The 14,889-nt window shown below is 48.6% G+C and overlaps 1 protein-coding gene across 4 annotated transcripts in view; it reads right to left on the reverse strand.

Annotated features, from left to right (window-relative positions):
• LOC108156466 (homeotic protein ultrabithorax) overlaps positions 1-14,475 on the reverse strand; it is a 79,419-nt gene extending 64,944 nt beyond the window's left edge. For 2 of the 4 annotated variants that reach the window (XM_033390253.1, XM_017287931.2), the window contains exon 1: positions 12,904-14,475. In XM_033390253.1, coding sequence (XP_033246144.1) covers positions 12,904-13,654 — 751 coding nt within the window. In that variant the 5' untranslated portion in view covers positions 13,655-14,475. Of the gene's footprint in view, positions 1-5,306; positions 5,358-12,876 lie in introns of all 4 variants that reach the window. The other 2 variants (XM_017287930.2, XM_017287929.2) reach the window with 2 other exon arrangements.
• Between the last annotated feature and the right edge of the window lie 414 nt (positions 14,476-14,889).

Below are 14,889 nucleotides of genomic sequence, written 5' to 3' on the forward strand. Positions count from 1 at the left end.
TTAGGTAAGAGAGTGCGAGAGCGAGAGAGCGAGAGAGTAAGCGAGCGAGAGCACGTGGCAGTGGCTTTTGAAACTATTTGAGAAACATTTTGGAACACATTTCGGAAAATTTATGGCCTGGAGCCCGCAAGCCAAGCCGACGGCAAGCAGTCCGCGACATGCACAAAAGTCATTTATTTATTTATTTTTTGTGTTCTTAGTGATTTTATTTTTGCCTTGCTTTTCCCACCAGTAAATTGACCTAGAAAATCGGTCAGCTCGGAGAGCTCTGAGTAAACCCGACTAGCTGTGATTCGTATCTGCAAGATATGGACATACACACACACACACACACACTCGAACGGAGCACGCACTTCCGCTGATGAGCGGGTTGAAAGGGGCGAGCAAGGCTCGAGGAAGGGGCTACCGCTGAACCCATAAATTATCTGCAGCACATTTTCCCACTGAATGAATGGGAATGCCGCATTCAGATCCAGACCCAGATCCAGATCGAGCTCCTTTCCTTTCCTTTCCTCCTTTTCAAATTTCAAGTTTCAAGCGAATCTCTATAAGTTTGCCTGGCAGGACTACTCTTCATTTGCCATCTGACCAACGCGTCGAACGGACACACACGGTGACCGTTCCGTTCCGATCCGATCCGATCCGATTCGGCCCCAGTCTCTCGGTCTTGGTCAGGGTCGGGACCCGTTTACCGCCGGCATTTCGCGATCTTCGAGCCGAGTGGGTCTGTTTGTTTGTGTGTATTCTTGTTGATCTGGAGCAAATTGCTTTTTGGCGGTTAATAAATTTTCAAATTAATTGACTAATTGCATACCTACAGCGTCGTGAGATCGAACAAACCCAAGTGGAGTGAGGAGTGAGGAGTGTGGAAAGAGAATGCGAAAGATGGACTACGCGGAATGCCCGCTGATTCCCCACTGATAAGGCTGGTACCGGGACGAGCCCGGTCATGTCTTCTAATTGCTGTTGAGTAAATATTGCATTGCTTTCACCCAAGTGCCATCAAATGCGGCAGTTACAATACCCAACGGAGGGGGCGTGACCCTACTCCGATTCATAGCTGCAAGCTCTTGGCAAACATAAGCCAGCAAACCGTTGATTAGTCGCTTATTCAGGGGTTGCGGTCCCTGTTGATTGGACCAATGGATATGATAAGCTGTAATGACACAATAGAACGGGACGCCTAATACCCTGCAATCAAGCCAACAGCTATATGGACTCTAAACAGTGTGTGCAGCAGTAATGGATTCAAGTTGATGGCTTTATTTAGTATCTGAGTGCAAATGGAACAAATATCTGTACACATTTTAGACGTTGTCTGTGAGTTCTGTGGCCAGGATATCTTAGTTCTCCGATTGAAAAGTTAAATGTGAATCATTTTATATATAGTTGTTTCTTGATTCAAAATAGACGTTTTGCTAATTCAAACGTAAGTTATGCGGCTCTGGAGTCTTGAGTACTATCCTTTTCCATTCTCTAATACAGCTCGTAGACTGATTCTATCTCCCATTCCGATTCACGGCATGGACTCATCCCTCAACACCTGAGCTCGTATAATTAGCAAAACTCTCTACCCCCACACTAGGCACTGCCCCTCCTGCCCTCCTCAGTAGTCTCCCTCCCCAAAGTGTTCATTACAGCAATGAAGCCAAAATTACTAATTCATTAATTGAAACCTGGACACACCAGGAAAGTCCTGCCAGGCCCAGATGTCCTTTCCCACAGCATCACACTCGCAGGCGGCACAAATGCCATGGACCATGGACCATGGACGATGGACCCTTGTCCCAGCCCCCTCTCTTGTTTTCCCCCCCCCCCCCCCCCCCCCCCCCCCCTCTATCTGGATCTATCCACATACTGCACATGCCAACGGTAAAAACGAAAGTGCCGTGTTGCCATTTTATGAACTGTTTCTGTTCTCTTCTGCTCTCTTCTGTTCTGTTCTGTTCTGTTCTGTTGGAGAGGACACGGCACTTACACTTGCCGCACAAAATGCTCCCCAGTTAATAATTTCGAAGTGTGTAAAATCAAATTGCTGGCACGTTGTGGGCTGAGCGGATGTGTGGATGTGTGGATGGGCGGATGTGGGGAGAGTAAGTAGCTCTCAGATACTTTGTGTCTGTCGGTGTCTCTGGTGCTGTCGCTGGCCTAATTTGCCCGTGATTCCATCAAGTTAATGGCAATATTCTTCGAGTTCTCTGAATGGATAATTTATGCATAAGCGTGGCCTTGCTTTCTCCCATCTCTCTTCGATGGATTCTCCCTGTCTCTTTTCTCTTTCCTGGCTCTAGCATATGTGGAATTTTTGCACTTTGCTCGCAATCAAACTGCACATTTTTTGCTCGACTTTCCTTTTTTTTTGGGTGTAGTATTCGGACAGACACTTGTCCGTATTGCAGGTGCTGTCGTTTGTTTGTCTGGACTCTGTCTCTCGCCTCTCTTCCTCCTTTCCACTCTCGCTGTCTCTGTCTCTCTGCTGGGAGTTGTTGTGTTACGTCTATGAATATGAATTATGGAAATTGCCCCGCAACAGCAAGGAGTACGACAAGGACAACGACCAGCACAGGCAGAGGACAGCAGACAGCAGACAGCGGACTGCGGCAGAGCAAACCCGAGTCTGAATATTCGCTCACTTACACTCGGTATTCAAAATACTCACACTCCCACTCACACTCACACGCAGACTCAATCGCATTTGGCATATTTTTTTGCACCGCTTTTGTCATTTGCTTGCAAATTTTAAAACTCTCTTGGGAGGGGTCGGTTTTTTTTTTTGTGTGGTCTCGGCTGTATGCAGACCATTTTGAGGTCGTTGGAACAGTGACCGAGTTTCGGTGGGTTGGTTCAATTTGGCCGAAAAACGCGTGAATAGCTCTAATATATCCACCCGTTTATATGGTCTGGTTTCCATAGCTCTCCCATGCGGCATTCCGCTATTAAAATCGCATAAATCCAATTATAAATAAGACCCGAAACACGCTCAAAGAAGGCTGAAAATTGAAAAATTATGCGAAAGGAACTCGCTCGCCCCCGACTGGACACGCCCCGTCGGACATCCGCCACTGACATTTACATTTAATGCTTGCAAATTTAACAAATAATATTCAATTAACAATTTGAATACGAATTTATTACAGGGTGCCAGCCGACGGCGTCCGACGGAGGCCGGCCGCGCGTTCAAAGTGGTAACAACTTCGACATCGGCATCGACATGTGCGGTGCCAGGGGAAAGGGGAAAGGGGACAGGGGACAGGGTTCTCTGGGGGAAGTAACGAGTTGGCCAAGTGGCCGACTTGTTTACCCTGCCACTGGCGGCAGAGGCAGTGGCAGTGGCAGTGGCTGCGGGAGCAACAAAACATACAAAACACAGCAGAACAAAAAAAAACAAAGTAAAACAGAAAAGTTATGTGAAAAAGGTGGGAAAATGCAAGCATTGTTAGCCTTTTGGCCAGGCAACGAGGCAGAGGTAACGAAGTATGCAGAGCCGCGGACACAGAGGGATGTGGCAGCCAATGACTGACTGACGGACGGAGGAAGCCGCGCAGGAAGCGCAAGGAGCACAGCACAATTCCTGCCAGGCCGCACATTTCAATAATTATTAACTGCAACATGCAACATGGCCCTGGTCGGCCCCAGTCGCAGTCCAGCCCAGCTCAGCCTAGCCCTGACAGTGTGCAACATGCAACGTGGTACGAGCGCGTACGTGCAACGTGCCGCACAGTAGCCGGCCACCGCGGACCTACAATTATCAAAACTTGTCCAAAATGACATTTTTGCTGGCCATTTGGTTCGGGCCAGGTGGACGCACAAATAGGGAGCGTTGGCCATTCCATTTTGGCACGCTGCGGATTTTGAAATGCAAACACGGCATTTAATTCTATTAGGGCCGCAATTTAATTATCTCTCGCGGCGGCGGCCCAAAACACCGCGTTCAATGTCGGCGAGCCGGAAGAGAATGGCTGCCCCTGCACCTGCCCCTGCCCCTGGCCCCGGCCCTGGCCATCCCTGCCTAAGTGCAGCTATCTAGGCATCCCGTAATCCACAGCTGCAGTAGCTCCTGTGGTAGCACCTACTTGGAAGCGGCTTATCCGCTGATCTTATCTGTGAGTGCCAAAAGTGCTGCCCACCAGACGAGCATAGAGCTGAGATCTTGGATCGTGAATCGCTGGGAGAAGCGAAGCCCACTTGTTGCGCCTGTGCCAATATTTAGCTACCGATTTGCACGAGATTATCAATTGAATATAAATAATAAGTGGGAGCTCCAGCACGAGCATCAGCAGCAGCAGCAGGAGGCTCTCTGGGTGGCTCTCTCGTGAATGCCCCTGCAATTTTGCGCCTCAATGCTCTGCCATCAATGCCTGTAATTTGAGAGGCCTGCCCCTCACCGCAGAGGGGCACGAGAACAAGACCAGCGCCCTCTCTGCACCTCCCTTTCCACGTGTGTAATTGGATTTTGAGAAGTAGCTGCTTGACTCGTCCGGATCGAACAGGCTGATTGATAACCTCGCATCAAGAGGTCCCAAGCAACAGACTTGGCCATGGGGCTTTGATGTTCTCGTGCGGCAGCGACTGCCGCGACGCTTTCAGAACAAATCTAAACGAATTCGGAATTCCCTGACCGGATCTTTGGAGTCACTAAAAAGTTGGGTTCCTGAGCCCAGAGGGAGGCATAAGTCAGTTCAATGTTTGGTGTTGGGTGGCTGGAGTGTTAAATCCAACTTCGACTCCATGGCATAGTCAGTGTTTACCTGCCAGTGTAGGGTAGGCATTCGGTTGTCCGATCAGCAGCAACGGCAAGAACAAATGCTGATAGCAACGGGGCTGATAGTGAGCCAACGACGAGGTTGCCCCAACCCCCACCTGCCGCTGTGCGTGTCGGCCCGAGACGGCTTTGGTGGCCAATTGAATTGCCATGTTTAATATTAATTGCCAGCAGGAGAGCGCGAGCGAGCAACATGGCAAGCTTTTAGCTAATCAGCGGAGAGTGAATCAATCATTTCCACACGCGGCCTCCAGGTTTTCCCGGTCCACCCACAGCAACGCCTCCACCGCAGTGCACTGCATAAATTTTCATCTCGCGCGATCGCCTAGGTGTATGCTAGAGTAACAGAGGCCAACACCAACACCAACACCATCGTAATCGTAATCGTAATTAGATTTAATTTCTAGGATACGGATACCATTAGTAGTAGTAGACATGCCCACACTCTACCGCTAGTCTAGTCTCTACGATAGTCCCAGCTAGTGTTTAGCTATTCGCAACTTAAGAGAATAATGAATCAGAATAAAAGTGGAAATTTTCTTACCCATGTCTGTTGATATGCCGCCGTATTGTGTTAAATCAGATCTTATCTTACCTGAAAATGCAACCAAAGCAGAGAGGAGAAACGTTTAAAAAATGTGGAATCGGAATGGTTTGCTCTCCGCTGCGTTGCGGACAGATCTGCGGGAGCTGGGAGCGGGACGGATCGTGGGGATGTTTCAGGGAGGGAGGGAGGTAGGAAGGTAGGGGATTTCAGGTTAAGCAGCCGCACGTGTTTCACAGCCGGATGAGATCTGCTAAACAGAGCTTTGTTGTTCTTGTCGGCTAGTGTACCCTCTTCAGGTTGGAAGAAAGTAGAAGACAAACTGAGATGGGAAGGGGAATTCATTATTCAATTATAACTATGAAAGTTCACCCTAAAATATAGCTAAGACTCGTCTGTCTCCAGAATGCACTCTAACGCTGGGTGTGTCCTTATTTTGAAAGGATCCAATATCCAAACAGACTAGTCGATAACGGTATGCTGCTCCGAAATTTGTACCCTGAACAGCACTTGAACGACTCGTCTGGCACTACGAAGGCGTATCTATAGGCAACATAGGCCAACGATCAATCCCCTTCAGTATGATTCACAGTGCCTGATGCAGTGCCTCCCTGCCCCACATTTCCCTCCTTTTTACGATATTTAGCGCCGTCTCCGTTTGTTTATGCCGCGAAAGTGCAAAATGTAAACAATCAGAAATGGGGGGCGGAGGGCGTAAGGGGGCGTCGGCAGTTTTCCATAGAAAAGGTAAAAGTATAAAAATATGATTTAATGGCAGCGATAAAACACGTGTGTATTTAAATATGCGCGCCCGGCGCCTGAGTAAACGTAATTTCCAGCGGAGGACCCGCAAACCCGAAGAGACAGAGCCAGAGCCAGAGCCAAACCCAGACAGATGCCCATCCCGAGCCATAGACAAAAAGGAAACAACAAAGAAAATATTAAATTAAAAAGAAAAGAAACCAAAGAGCAAAAAGAAGCACCGAAAACTATGGTCGTGGTGGAGAGGAGAGGAAAACGGAAAGGACTGAGGTAAATGGAAAATTTGACAAACGTTGGTTCATTTTTTTTGCAGTGGCAGCCGCAAATGAAAATTATGAAAAGCCAAGAAGGGGAAAACTAAAAAACACACAGCCGTAAGGGGGTGGAGGGGCAGCAGCCACTTTAGACAAATTCAAACAAACGGTTGGCGGGGATGGTGGGCGGGGGGGGGGGGGGAGGGAGATGCTGCATATAGGGGGGTCCGGAGAGTGTTTACATGCGATGCGACTTGTAAAAATTAAACATTTAGCTTGCGGCTTCCAGCGAGACTCCGACTCCTCTCCTCCGAAAGAGTCATCCCTCCACCCTTCGGAGCACTGCGTTTTCACACCTTTTGGACCGTGCGGCATGGGCATGGGCAAGGGGCAAGGGGCAAGGGGCAATAAAATGATTTTTATGACTCTTTAAGGCGGCGCACGCCTTGTTCTGTGGGAGGATTAGTCGCCAGCCGCATAAATGAGGCAGCCAGCGACGGCGACAGAGAGAGAGAGAGAGAGAGAGAGAAAGACTGCACCCTGAGAGGGAGAGAGAGCGTGATTTGCTCCATTTTCTGGCTGCAGCTTGCGGCGTCTTTGGGCTTTTATTGCCCCATCAAAGGGGCAGATATAAATCTTAATTGCCGACCCAAATAAATAGACGCCAAGCACATGGCAGTGGCAGTGGCAGTGGCAGTGGCAGTGGCTGTGGCATCGACTGAGCCAAGTGTCTGATGCTGATGCTGATCCGAAACTTTTGGGAGACAATGCATCTCGAACGAGACACTTCAGTTGCAGCCTCACTTCACTTCACTTTGAGGGGGAAAACTCGTTAGCTGTTTAGCATAAACACTTTCCCAGCCGGCCGACAAGTTTGACCAGGGCCCAGATAACAACTTCCAGCCAACAACAACAAGTTCCAGCCAAAGAAGTCATTAAGGAAACATTAAATTGACATTAATGTGGGAGGGAGCTGGGAGCCATGAGCCCGACAGAGGGGTAGGGTAGGGTACGCCGTGTCGACCTCCTACGGAATCGAATTTTGGACCGACTTTGCACCACAGAGTTCAACGTACGACAGAATAAATCAAAGTAGTGCCTATAAATTATGTTGCATAAACAAATGTTCGCAGGGCGCTACGAACAAATCGATTCGATGACCCAGCAGCGAAAAAATGTTGCTCGAACGGCTATAACAGTTACCCACATTTCGGCCGAGGAACCAGCCGCGTAAATCACAGAAACAGGGAAAACACGCTCCATCCACCGTGGAAGATGGCCCGATAGAAGGGCATCAACGAAAGTGTGATGGCCTACACTCAATCGGGATATTTCGAGAGATGATCTGCTATCCTGTAACTCTATGAAGACTTTCCTCGGAGTTTTCATTTTACCCACAAGGTGGAATAGCTGGAGCACTAAACTCTTTTTGATAGCTCATGATAGCACCTTCTGGCCTGGTCAACAAATGGCTGAAAAAAACTCCAACACGATGATCTCAAGTCCGTTGATTACTCTTTCTATTCGTGGCATTGGAACATGTGTAGCAGCTGTCGCTCCACTCTCCGCTCGGGCCGCATCAGAGTCTACTTCTATCGGAAGAGCCGCTGAACAATTGTGAACCCATAAATCTTTGTCTCCTTAGTCTTCGAGATTTCTATCTTAATTGAAGCTCATTATAATATGCGTTTCCTACCAGCCTAGCGCAACTTCTGTTACAAAACCCGAAGACAACCGATATTCAAACGAGATCGTGGGCAGCTTTTGCACCCACCCTGGTAGCTTCCCAGCTCCCCCAGCTGGTGGATCTCAGAGAGGAGGGGAGCGGTGCTCTAGCCGGAGATCAGATCGCAATCAGGCAGCGAGGCGGAGGCCCAATACCGGCGAGAGCCCACCACCAATGAATTATTAATAATAAATAAATCATTATTAAAATCAAAATAATACGCAAATATGCATATTATCGGAAACTACATGGAATTGGGGGTCCAGTCCAGGTCGTTTCATGTTTACGCCACTTTCTCAGACATTCTCATATGTATGTACATATATGTGCCTACATCTGCATCTGTATGGCACATCCATGCACACAAGTGGTTATAATGAATGATTTGTTGTTTTATAATAAACACGCCGAGCGTCGAGCGTCGAGCGCCGAGCACCGCACCGCACAGCGACGACGCCAACGCCAACGTCGTCGTCGTCGTCGACGTCTCCTCGGCGTGGCAATGGAATGGCTATGACGTAGTCAGAACTGGGGGACTGTGGCGGACCCTCCGCTTTATGTTTTGGTCACTAACGGCTGCCTCTGCACCCTGCCTTCTGAACCTCCCTTCCCTGCTTCCTACTACCTACTCCCCCATTCAGAGCTGGCCCTTTTGGCATGGCGCGTTTTCCATGCATTTCTTCTCTCTCTTTCGGTCTCGACTTCTCTGTTTCTCTGTCTCGTTCTTTTTTGGATGTGTTGTCGGGCCGTGTTGTTGTTTTTATTAGGTATCAAAAACACCTTAAAACATGATTTTGCAACTGCCACGAAAAGACGGCTGCACAGTGGGCTGACATTGATGTGGAATACGGATGATTATTTAGATTACAAACAATGAGTTGTTGAGTACACTCAAAATTTGCCAAGCGAAACAATGCTACAACTACGGTAACGATGCACAAATGAGCACAAATTATTTTTCCTATTAATCTTTATACAGAAAAAATAACAAACATTAATTTGGCTTTAACGATAGGCTTTAACTTAATTTTTAAAAGTATCCAAAGTCGATTGTTTCTTTACAGTCCTTACATTACGGATCATTTTTAGTCTACTCCAAATATATTCTCTGCGCTCGGCATTAAAAATATTCAAATGTTCAATCGATATTTTGTATATCACAAGTAATAATCCGACGGCTGGAGAAATGTGTTTGCTTTCTTTGAGAGAAATTTGCAGTGTTGAGTGATTGGAGCTATGTAGTTATTGATTAGATTTAGCTTTACTGTTAAAGCCATCGGATTTTTAAGCTCCTTTTTGGTAAGAAGAAACCCGTGGATTTTTTGTAACCAAAATCGCTGGCATTTGCCCATAGTTTGTGCGAGGGAATCGGGCAAAAAGGGAGACCAAAATTGCTGCAATCCACGTCGCTGCTGGCCCATGTGTCTGGGCCACTTTGTGTTGTCGTCGTTGTCGAGGTCTTGCAACGCGGACCCGTGGTCGGAGTCCAACGACTTGAGGACCGCCAAGGTGCTTATTAAATTCCTTATTTAAAAATACATTAAAAAAATGCAAGAAGCTGCGCCAGAACCCGAAAACCAATCCCCGAAAAAGAAGCGCTCGGGCGGGGGCACGAGATCCGACCCAGGGTCCCAGGGGAGCCGTGCCCCATCAGCTGGTCCGACGCATCCGCCGCAACAAAATTGTTTCTGAAGCGCTTTGATTCGTTTCTGATTTTGCATTTCGCATTTCGCATTTCGAATTTTTCGATTCGTGCTTGTTGCTTTTTTTTTGGTTTTTGATTTTGATGCTGTGTGGCGAAAAAATGATTAAAAGCGCGCGATGAAATGCTTTCCTGTGTGTGCTTGCACTCCCATTTACATAATCATCATCAACATCGTCGTCTGGCTTCCTCTCTCTCTCTCTCTCTGCTACAGGGGGCGGCTTTGGAGGTGGTGGCACTTGCGGCCTATTAATGGAATGTTGCAAGTGCTCTAACTGTTGCATGACATGCTGCAGTCGCAGTGCAATGGCATTTGACCGAGCGGGAAACTCTGTCCATCCGCGATCCACAATGGCACATTAACCTTGACCGGGCCTGACGTGCCTTCGGTTCGTCCATTGTACGTGCGGACCACAATTGCACTGGTGGTGCAGGTAGAATCGGGTTGGCAGGCATAGACATGGCCTGGCTAAGGATGCATCCTGATAATTGCGTCACAGCGGGAAGGGACTGTGGCAAATATGAATTATGATTACTCGATACGTGTCAATTGCAGGCCTGGCCAGCGATTCTCAAGGTCATTGGGTGACAAAAAAAAAATACGGACCGCTCTGTGCTGCTCGAGTAACGCTCCCTTGGAGTGGACCAAAACTACAGGCCAGGCCAAAATAAGGCACTACTTATCCAAATTTCGGACAGCCCCACGGCGAGCATTTGGACTGCCAGAGCGCCAGTCGGACAGACGGAGAGACGAACCAATAAACCACTTCAACATCCACCTCACACGCTGGCCAGGCCAAATAAAGCAAATTTACGAATTTATGTTGAAATTTATCGATAATGACTTAAAAGCCTTCAGGACAATGATTTAATGCGCCTCTACTGCCGATCGCCGTGTTCGCACATACAACACCGGCACTGGGACTGTCCCAGCCAACACAAGCCCCAAACTCCAGAGCCCCAACTCCAGAGCCGGAGCACTGATGTAGGTTTTCAAATCTGAAACCATGTTTAGATACGATAAAATAGAATTCGGTTTGCATTTTGGCCGGCGATCAGCGGCAAATGATCGATGATCGCTGCAAGTGTGCGCCGATTTATTTATGACTTGATTTCCCGCTTCTCCCGGTCGATTTAATCAGCCTGCTCTGAGCGGATCGATGCAAATTAAATTATTTTCACATTATATGCCTGGATTGGGGTTGGGAATAAATCAAACCAGCGATAGCAATTTCCAAATGGTCCCTGATATTGATTTTGGATGGATGAAATGGAGATAGTAAGCTGTTCATCAATCTGTTTTGATGTTTGATTGGAAACTCGAATTCTCGAATTGGTAAAAATTGAGGTTTTGTTTACTAGTAAAGGACTATGGAGTCTGCTACTATTATATGTTTCACTTTCAGTATGTGGCTAATCAGACTTTTAAGAATATTGAAATCTCAACTTCAAATATCTTTCAAGGTGCTAACGATCACCAAATGAAGTCGCCCTTCGATGAATATCGTAGTCCAACTGCCGTATCGTTTTCTTATCAGAACATTTGTATCGTATAAGGTACAAGAAAAGAAACACCAAAAGGCGTATTAATTAATTCCGTTTTCAGGTAAGACGATTTTTTGTTAGAACTTCTTCTGTGGGAATCCCACTTAGTGTTGTAGCACTGAAGGTTTGATGGCTGCTCGATCGAGACACCCTGTATGGAGAGTTTTCGGCAGGGCACAAGACCGGCCTGCTCAATTCATCACCGACAGTACAGACTGGGCTGGAAGAGCGCATAAATTTCATTACGCTGATCATCTCGCTGCCTTATAAACGGAATCGATTGATTGAGCCCCATTGCGGCGGCCAGATTGTTGTCTGAAAACCTGTCGTAGTAGTCTTGGGGCCTCTCTCCGTCCTGCCCTTAGTTTCGTATTTAGTTCAACTTTAATTGTTTTTTAACCAGCTCTTTGCGGTTCCTGTAAGTGAAATTTGATTGATTTTCTGAGCGAATTCTGGTCCTCTTAAACTCAGAGAACTTGGCAAGTTCGGAACTCTAAAGTGTAATTTATATTCGATCGTTGACCGCCTAGATTCCGCCAAGGACCAGAAGGGGAACCGGAATCTCTCCCGTGACCTACTCCAGCCATTGTTCTGACCCTCACTGGAATCTCAAACTCAAGCCGTTCGCCTCGCTCGGCTGGTGGCTTCCTTGCAGGCTGGGTGCGAGGTCCTGAACATAATTACATAATGGCGTAGTTAACTGTAATAAGCGCGACTTCTGCTCTCAGTGTGTGTCCTGAAAGGATTCGCTTTTCCTCGTTCCTTGCTGCTGACTTTTTCTGAAAAAGAGCTGGCTCCTGTGGCTGCTCTGTGGCTGTGGCTGTTGCTATTTCGCAGCTCTTCCAGCAGCATGCCATAATTTACGCTGCTCGCCGTATGCTGTTCATGTTGCCGACTCGCAGCTCTCTTGTTGCACAAATTGCAGCTCACTTTTGTTGCCACTTTTGCCGACGCAACAATTACTGACGACGACGACGACTAGGACGCTGCCTCAGTCGCCCCCGTCGCCTCCACTGCTGCTGAGCATCATTAAAAGTAAAGGTGACAAAAATTAGTAAACAAAGTGTTGAAAATTATGAGGCAGACGGAGCGCTGCAAGGTGTGCGACACTCCTGCAGGTGGAAGAGGATCCTGGTGAGCTCGCCGTGGCTCACTGGCCTTATTTATGGGCTGGCTGAGCTTGCTTCGAGTGATTAAATCGCTTAAATTGCCGGACAACGAATAAACCATCGGCAGATTGAAGAATTGAATGAGCGGCTTCAAATAGAATAAGTTGAAATCCTGTTCACGCAGCTTTATTTATTTAGTTGTTTCATTTTTTTTCGATCTAAGCTCTTCATTTACTACGAAATAAAGGAACACCTATTTCCCATGAAGTTAGCCACCCAGAGCATTTAATTAGACACATGATTGCTGTTGTTTTAGCTAAAAAAAATCTGTTGGGTCCGATGGCTAATAGATCACCCCCTCGATAACAACTGGGAAAACACGCGGCGAAGAACAGCAAAGCTTTGTCAGAGGGGGTTGGGTGTTTTGGATTCAGGGGTTGAGCAATGAGGAGTTGGCACCGTGGACACTCACTTTTGGTCGGATCTTCAGGGCACTCACCTGCGATAGCCATCCAGGGGTAGAATGTGTGATTGCTGGCCTGGTGTAAGCTGCTGGCGGCTGCTGTCTGGGCCGCCGCGGCGCCCGAGATGGTGCAGTTGGCGTTCCAGGCGGTGCCCGCCCCGGCGCCCACGCCCACTCCGACACCGACGCCCACGCCTGGGGCGCCGCTTTGGCCGCTTTGGCCCCCGCCGCCGGCGCTTACGTTGCCCCCGGCGCTCCCGCCGCGATGGCTGACGGGGCTGCCGCCCGATGTGTCCAAGTAGCCACCGACGCGCGAGTCGGGGGTGCAGGCGGATGGGCGCACGGGCATGCCGCCCGCGGCGTTGTTCTGTCCGTTGGCGGCATTACCCGCGTTCGATCCGTTGGATGCATTGCCACCGGCACCGCCACCGCCCCCTCCGCCTCCTGTGCCGCCGCCGTTGGAGCCGCCCGTGTTCCAGATGTCCTTGTAGCCGTTGACAGCGTCCGCCTTGATGTTGAGGCAGTCCTGCTTGTAGGCGCTGGCCCCGTCGCCGTAGATCTTGTTGCAGGCGGCCGTAATGCTGGCGTCGTAGGGCGAGTCCTGGGTGGTGCGCTGCAGATGGTGGTTGGCGTACGGCGACATGCCCAGCGAGAGGGGAAAGCCCCGGTAGGCGGCCGCGGCGGCGCTGGCCGTCTGGTCGTGGTGGCCGCCGGAGCCCATGGCCATGCCCGTGGCCTGGTGCGGATGGCCGTAGAAGCCGGAGGCCTGCTCAAAGTACGAGTTCATGCTGCTGCTGGCGGTGAGAATCTTGGCGGTTGGGCTGCTGCTGCTGGCAGCTCCTTGAAGTAGCTGATCCTTCCTCGGGGATCGGGATCGGGATCGGGATAAAGATCGAGATCGAGATGGACGTTAGGCGTGTGGATTTTAGTTAATTTTGTTCAGACGAGATTTAATTCGGTTCTGATTGAGTTGATTTGAGTTGATTACACTTTTCGGTAGCACTTGATGGAATTATCCTATTTTAAATATTGCACTTTCCGCTGGCATAGTACTATAATTAAATTTTAATATTCACAAATGTTCACAAATGTTTCGTATACTTTGTTGCGATTTGGTGGCGGCCTAAATTTCATTTAATTTCGATTCCAATTGCACTTGCTCTGCACTCATTCGAGTCGCACGGGAACTTCCACTTGTTTGGATTTCTGGGGCACTATCGAGGGCTCGTTAGCGTTACGATTACTGTTATGCTTATACTTATTGTTATTACAATTATTATTTTTATTTTTATGTTTATTTCTATTGGGTTTATTGTTGCTGCTGCTGCTTTTGCTGACCGAACGACCGACGACAGCGACGAGCGCGCGGTTCCCAAACAATCTCACGAATGCCGCTCGAAATTCAAATACAAATTCAAACTCAAATTGTGATTCAGATTCGGATTCAGATTTAGATGGAAGTGGAGTCGCACTGCCGGATATTCGCGCGGCCACTGCGAGTGCATTCAGTAACGATAATGCCGCTGATAATGTGGATTGTGGATAATAAAACAAAGCGCGCGCCTTCTAGCCAACCGAACCGAGCGAATTCGCTGCTATCGAGTGAATGGGCCACCAAATCGCAGTTGGCTGTATTTTGACGTCGCTGTCGCAGTCGCGCCACTGCTCCCCGAAATCCAAAGAAGAAGCAGCCAAAACAGAGAGAAAACAAGACGAGTGAGTGAGCGTGAGCGTGAGCGAACCCGAAGCCGAAGCAGAACGAGACACGAGATTCAGAAATGAACGCCTTCACACTCAAGCGCTGCGTTTATTTGAGTTTGCGCTCATTTTCACTCCGAACATGTTTTGAGCACCGTCCGCGCTCCGGGTGGAAAATTCATCAGGAGGGCTGATTTTCCTATAGGCGGCCCTCTCTCCACTCAATCGAGTTGCACTCGACTCGAAGCCGACACCAACTGGCAGCTAGCAAATGCTGCTCGACTCTCCAGTCGCCAGTCGACAATTCAGTGTACGATACGCTAT

Source organism: Drosophila miranda, chromosome 2 (assembly GCF_003369915.1).
Source record: "Drosophila miranda strain MSH22 chromosome 2, D.miranda_PacBio2.1, whole genome shotgun sequence".
Taxonomy (NCBI): domain Eukaryota; kingdom Metazoa; phylum Arthropoda; class Insecta; order Diptera; family Drosophilidae; genus Drosophila; species Drosophila miranda.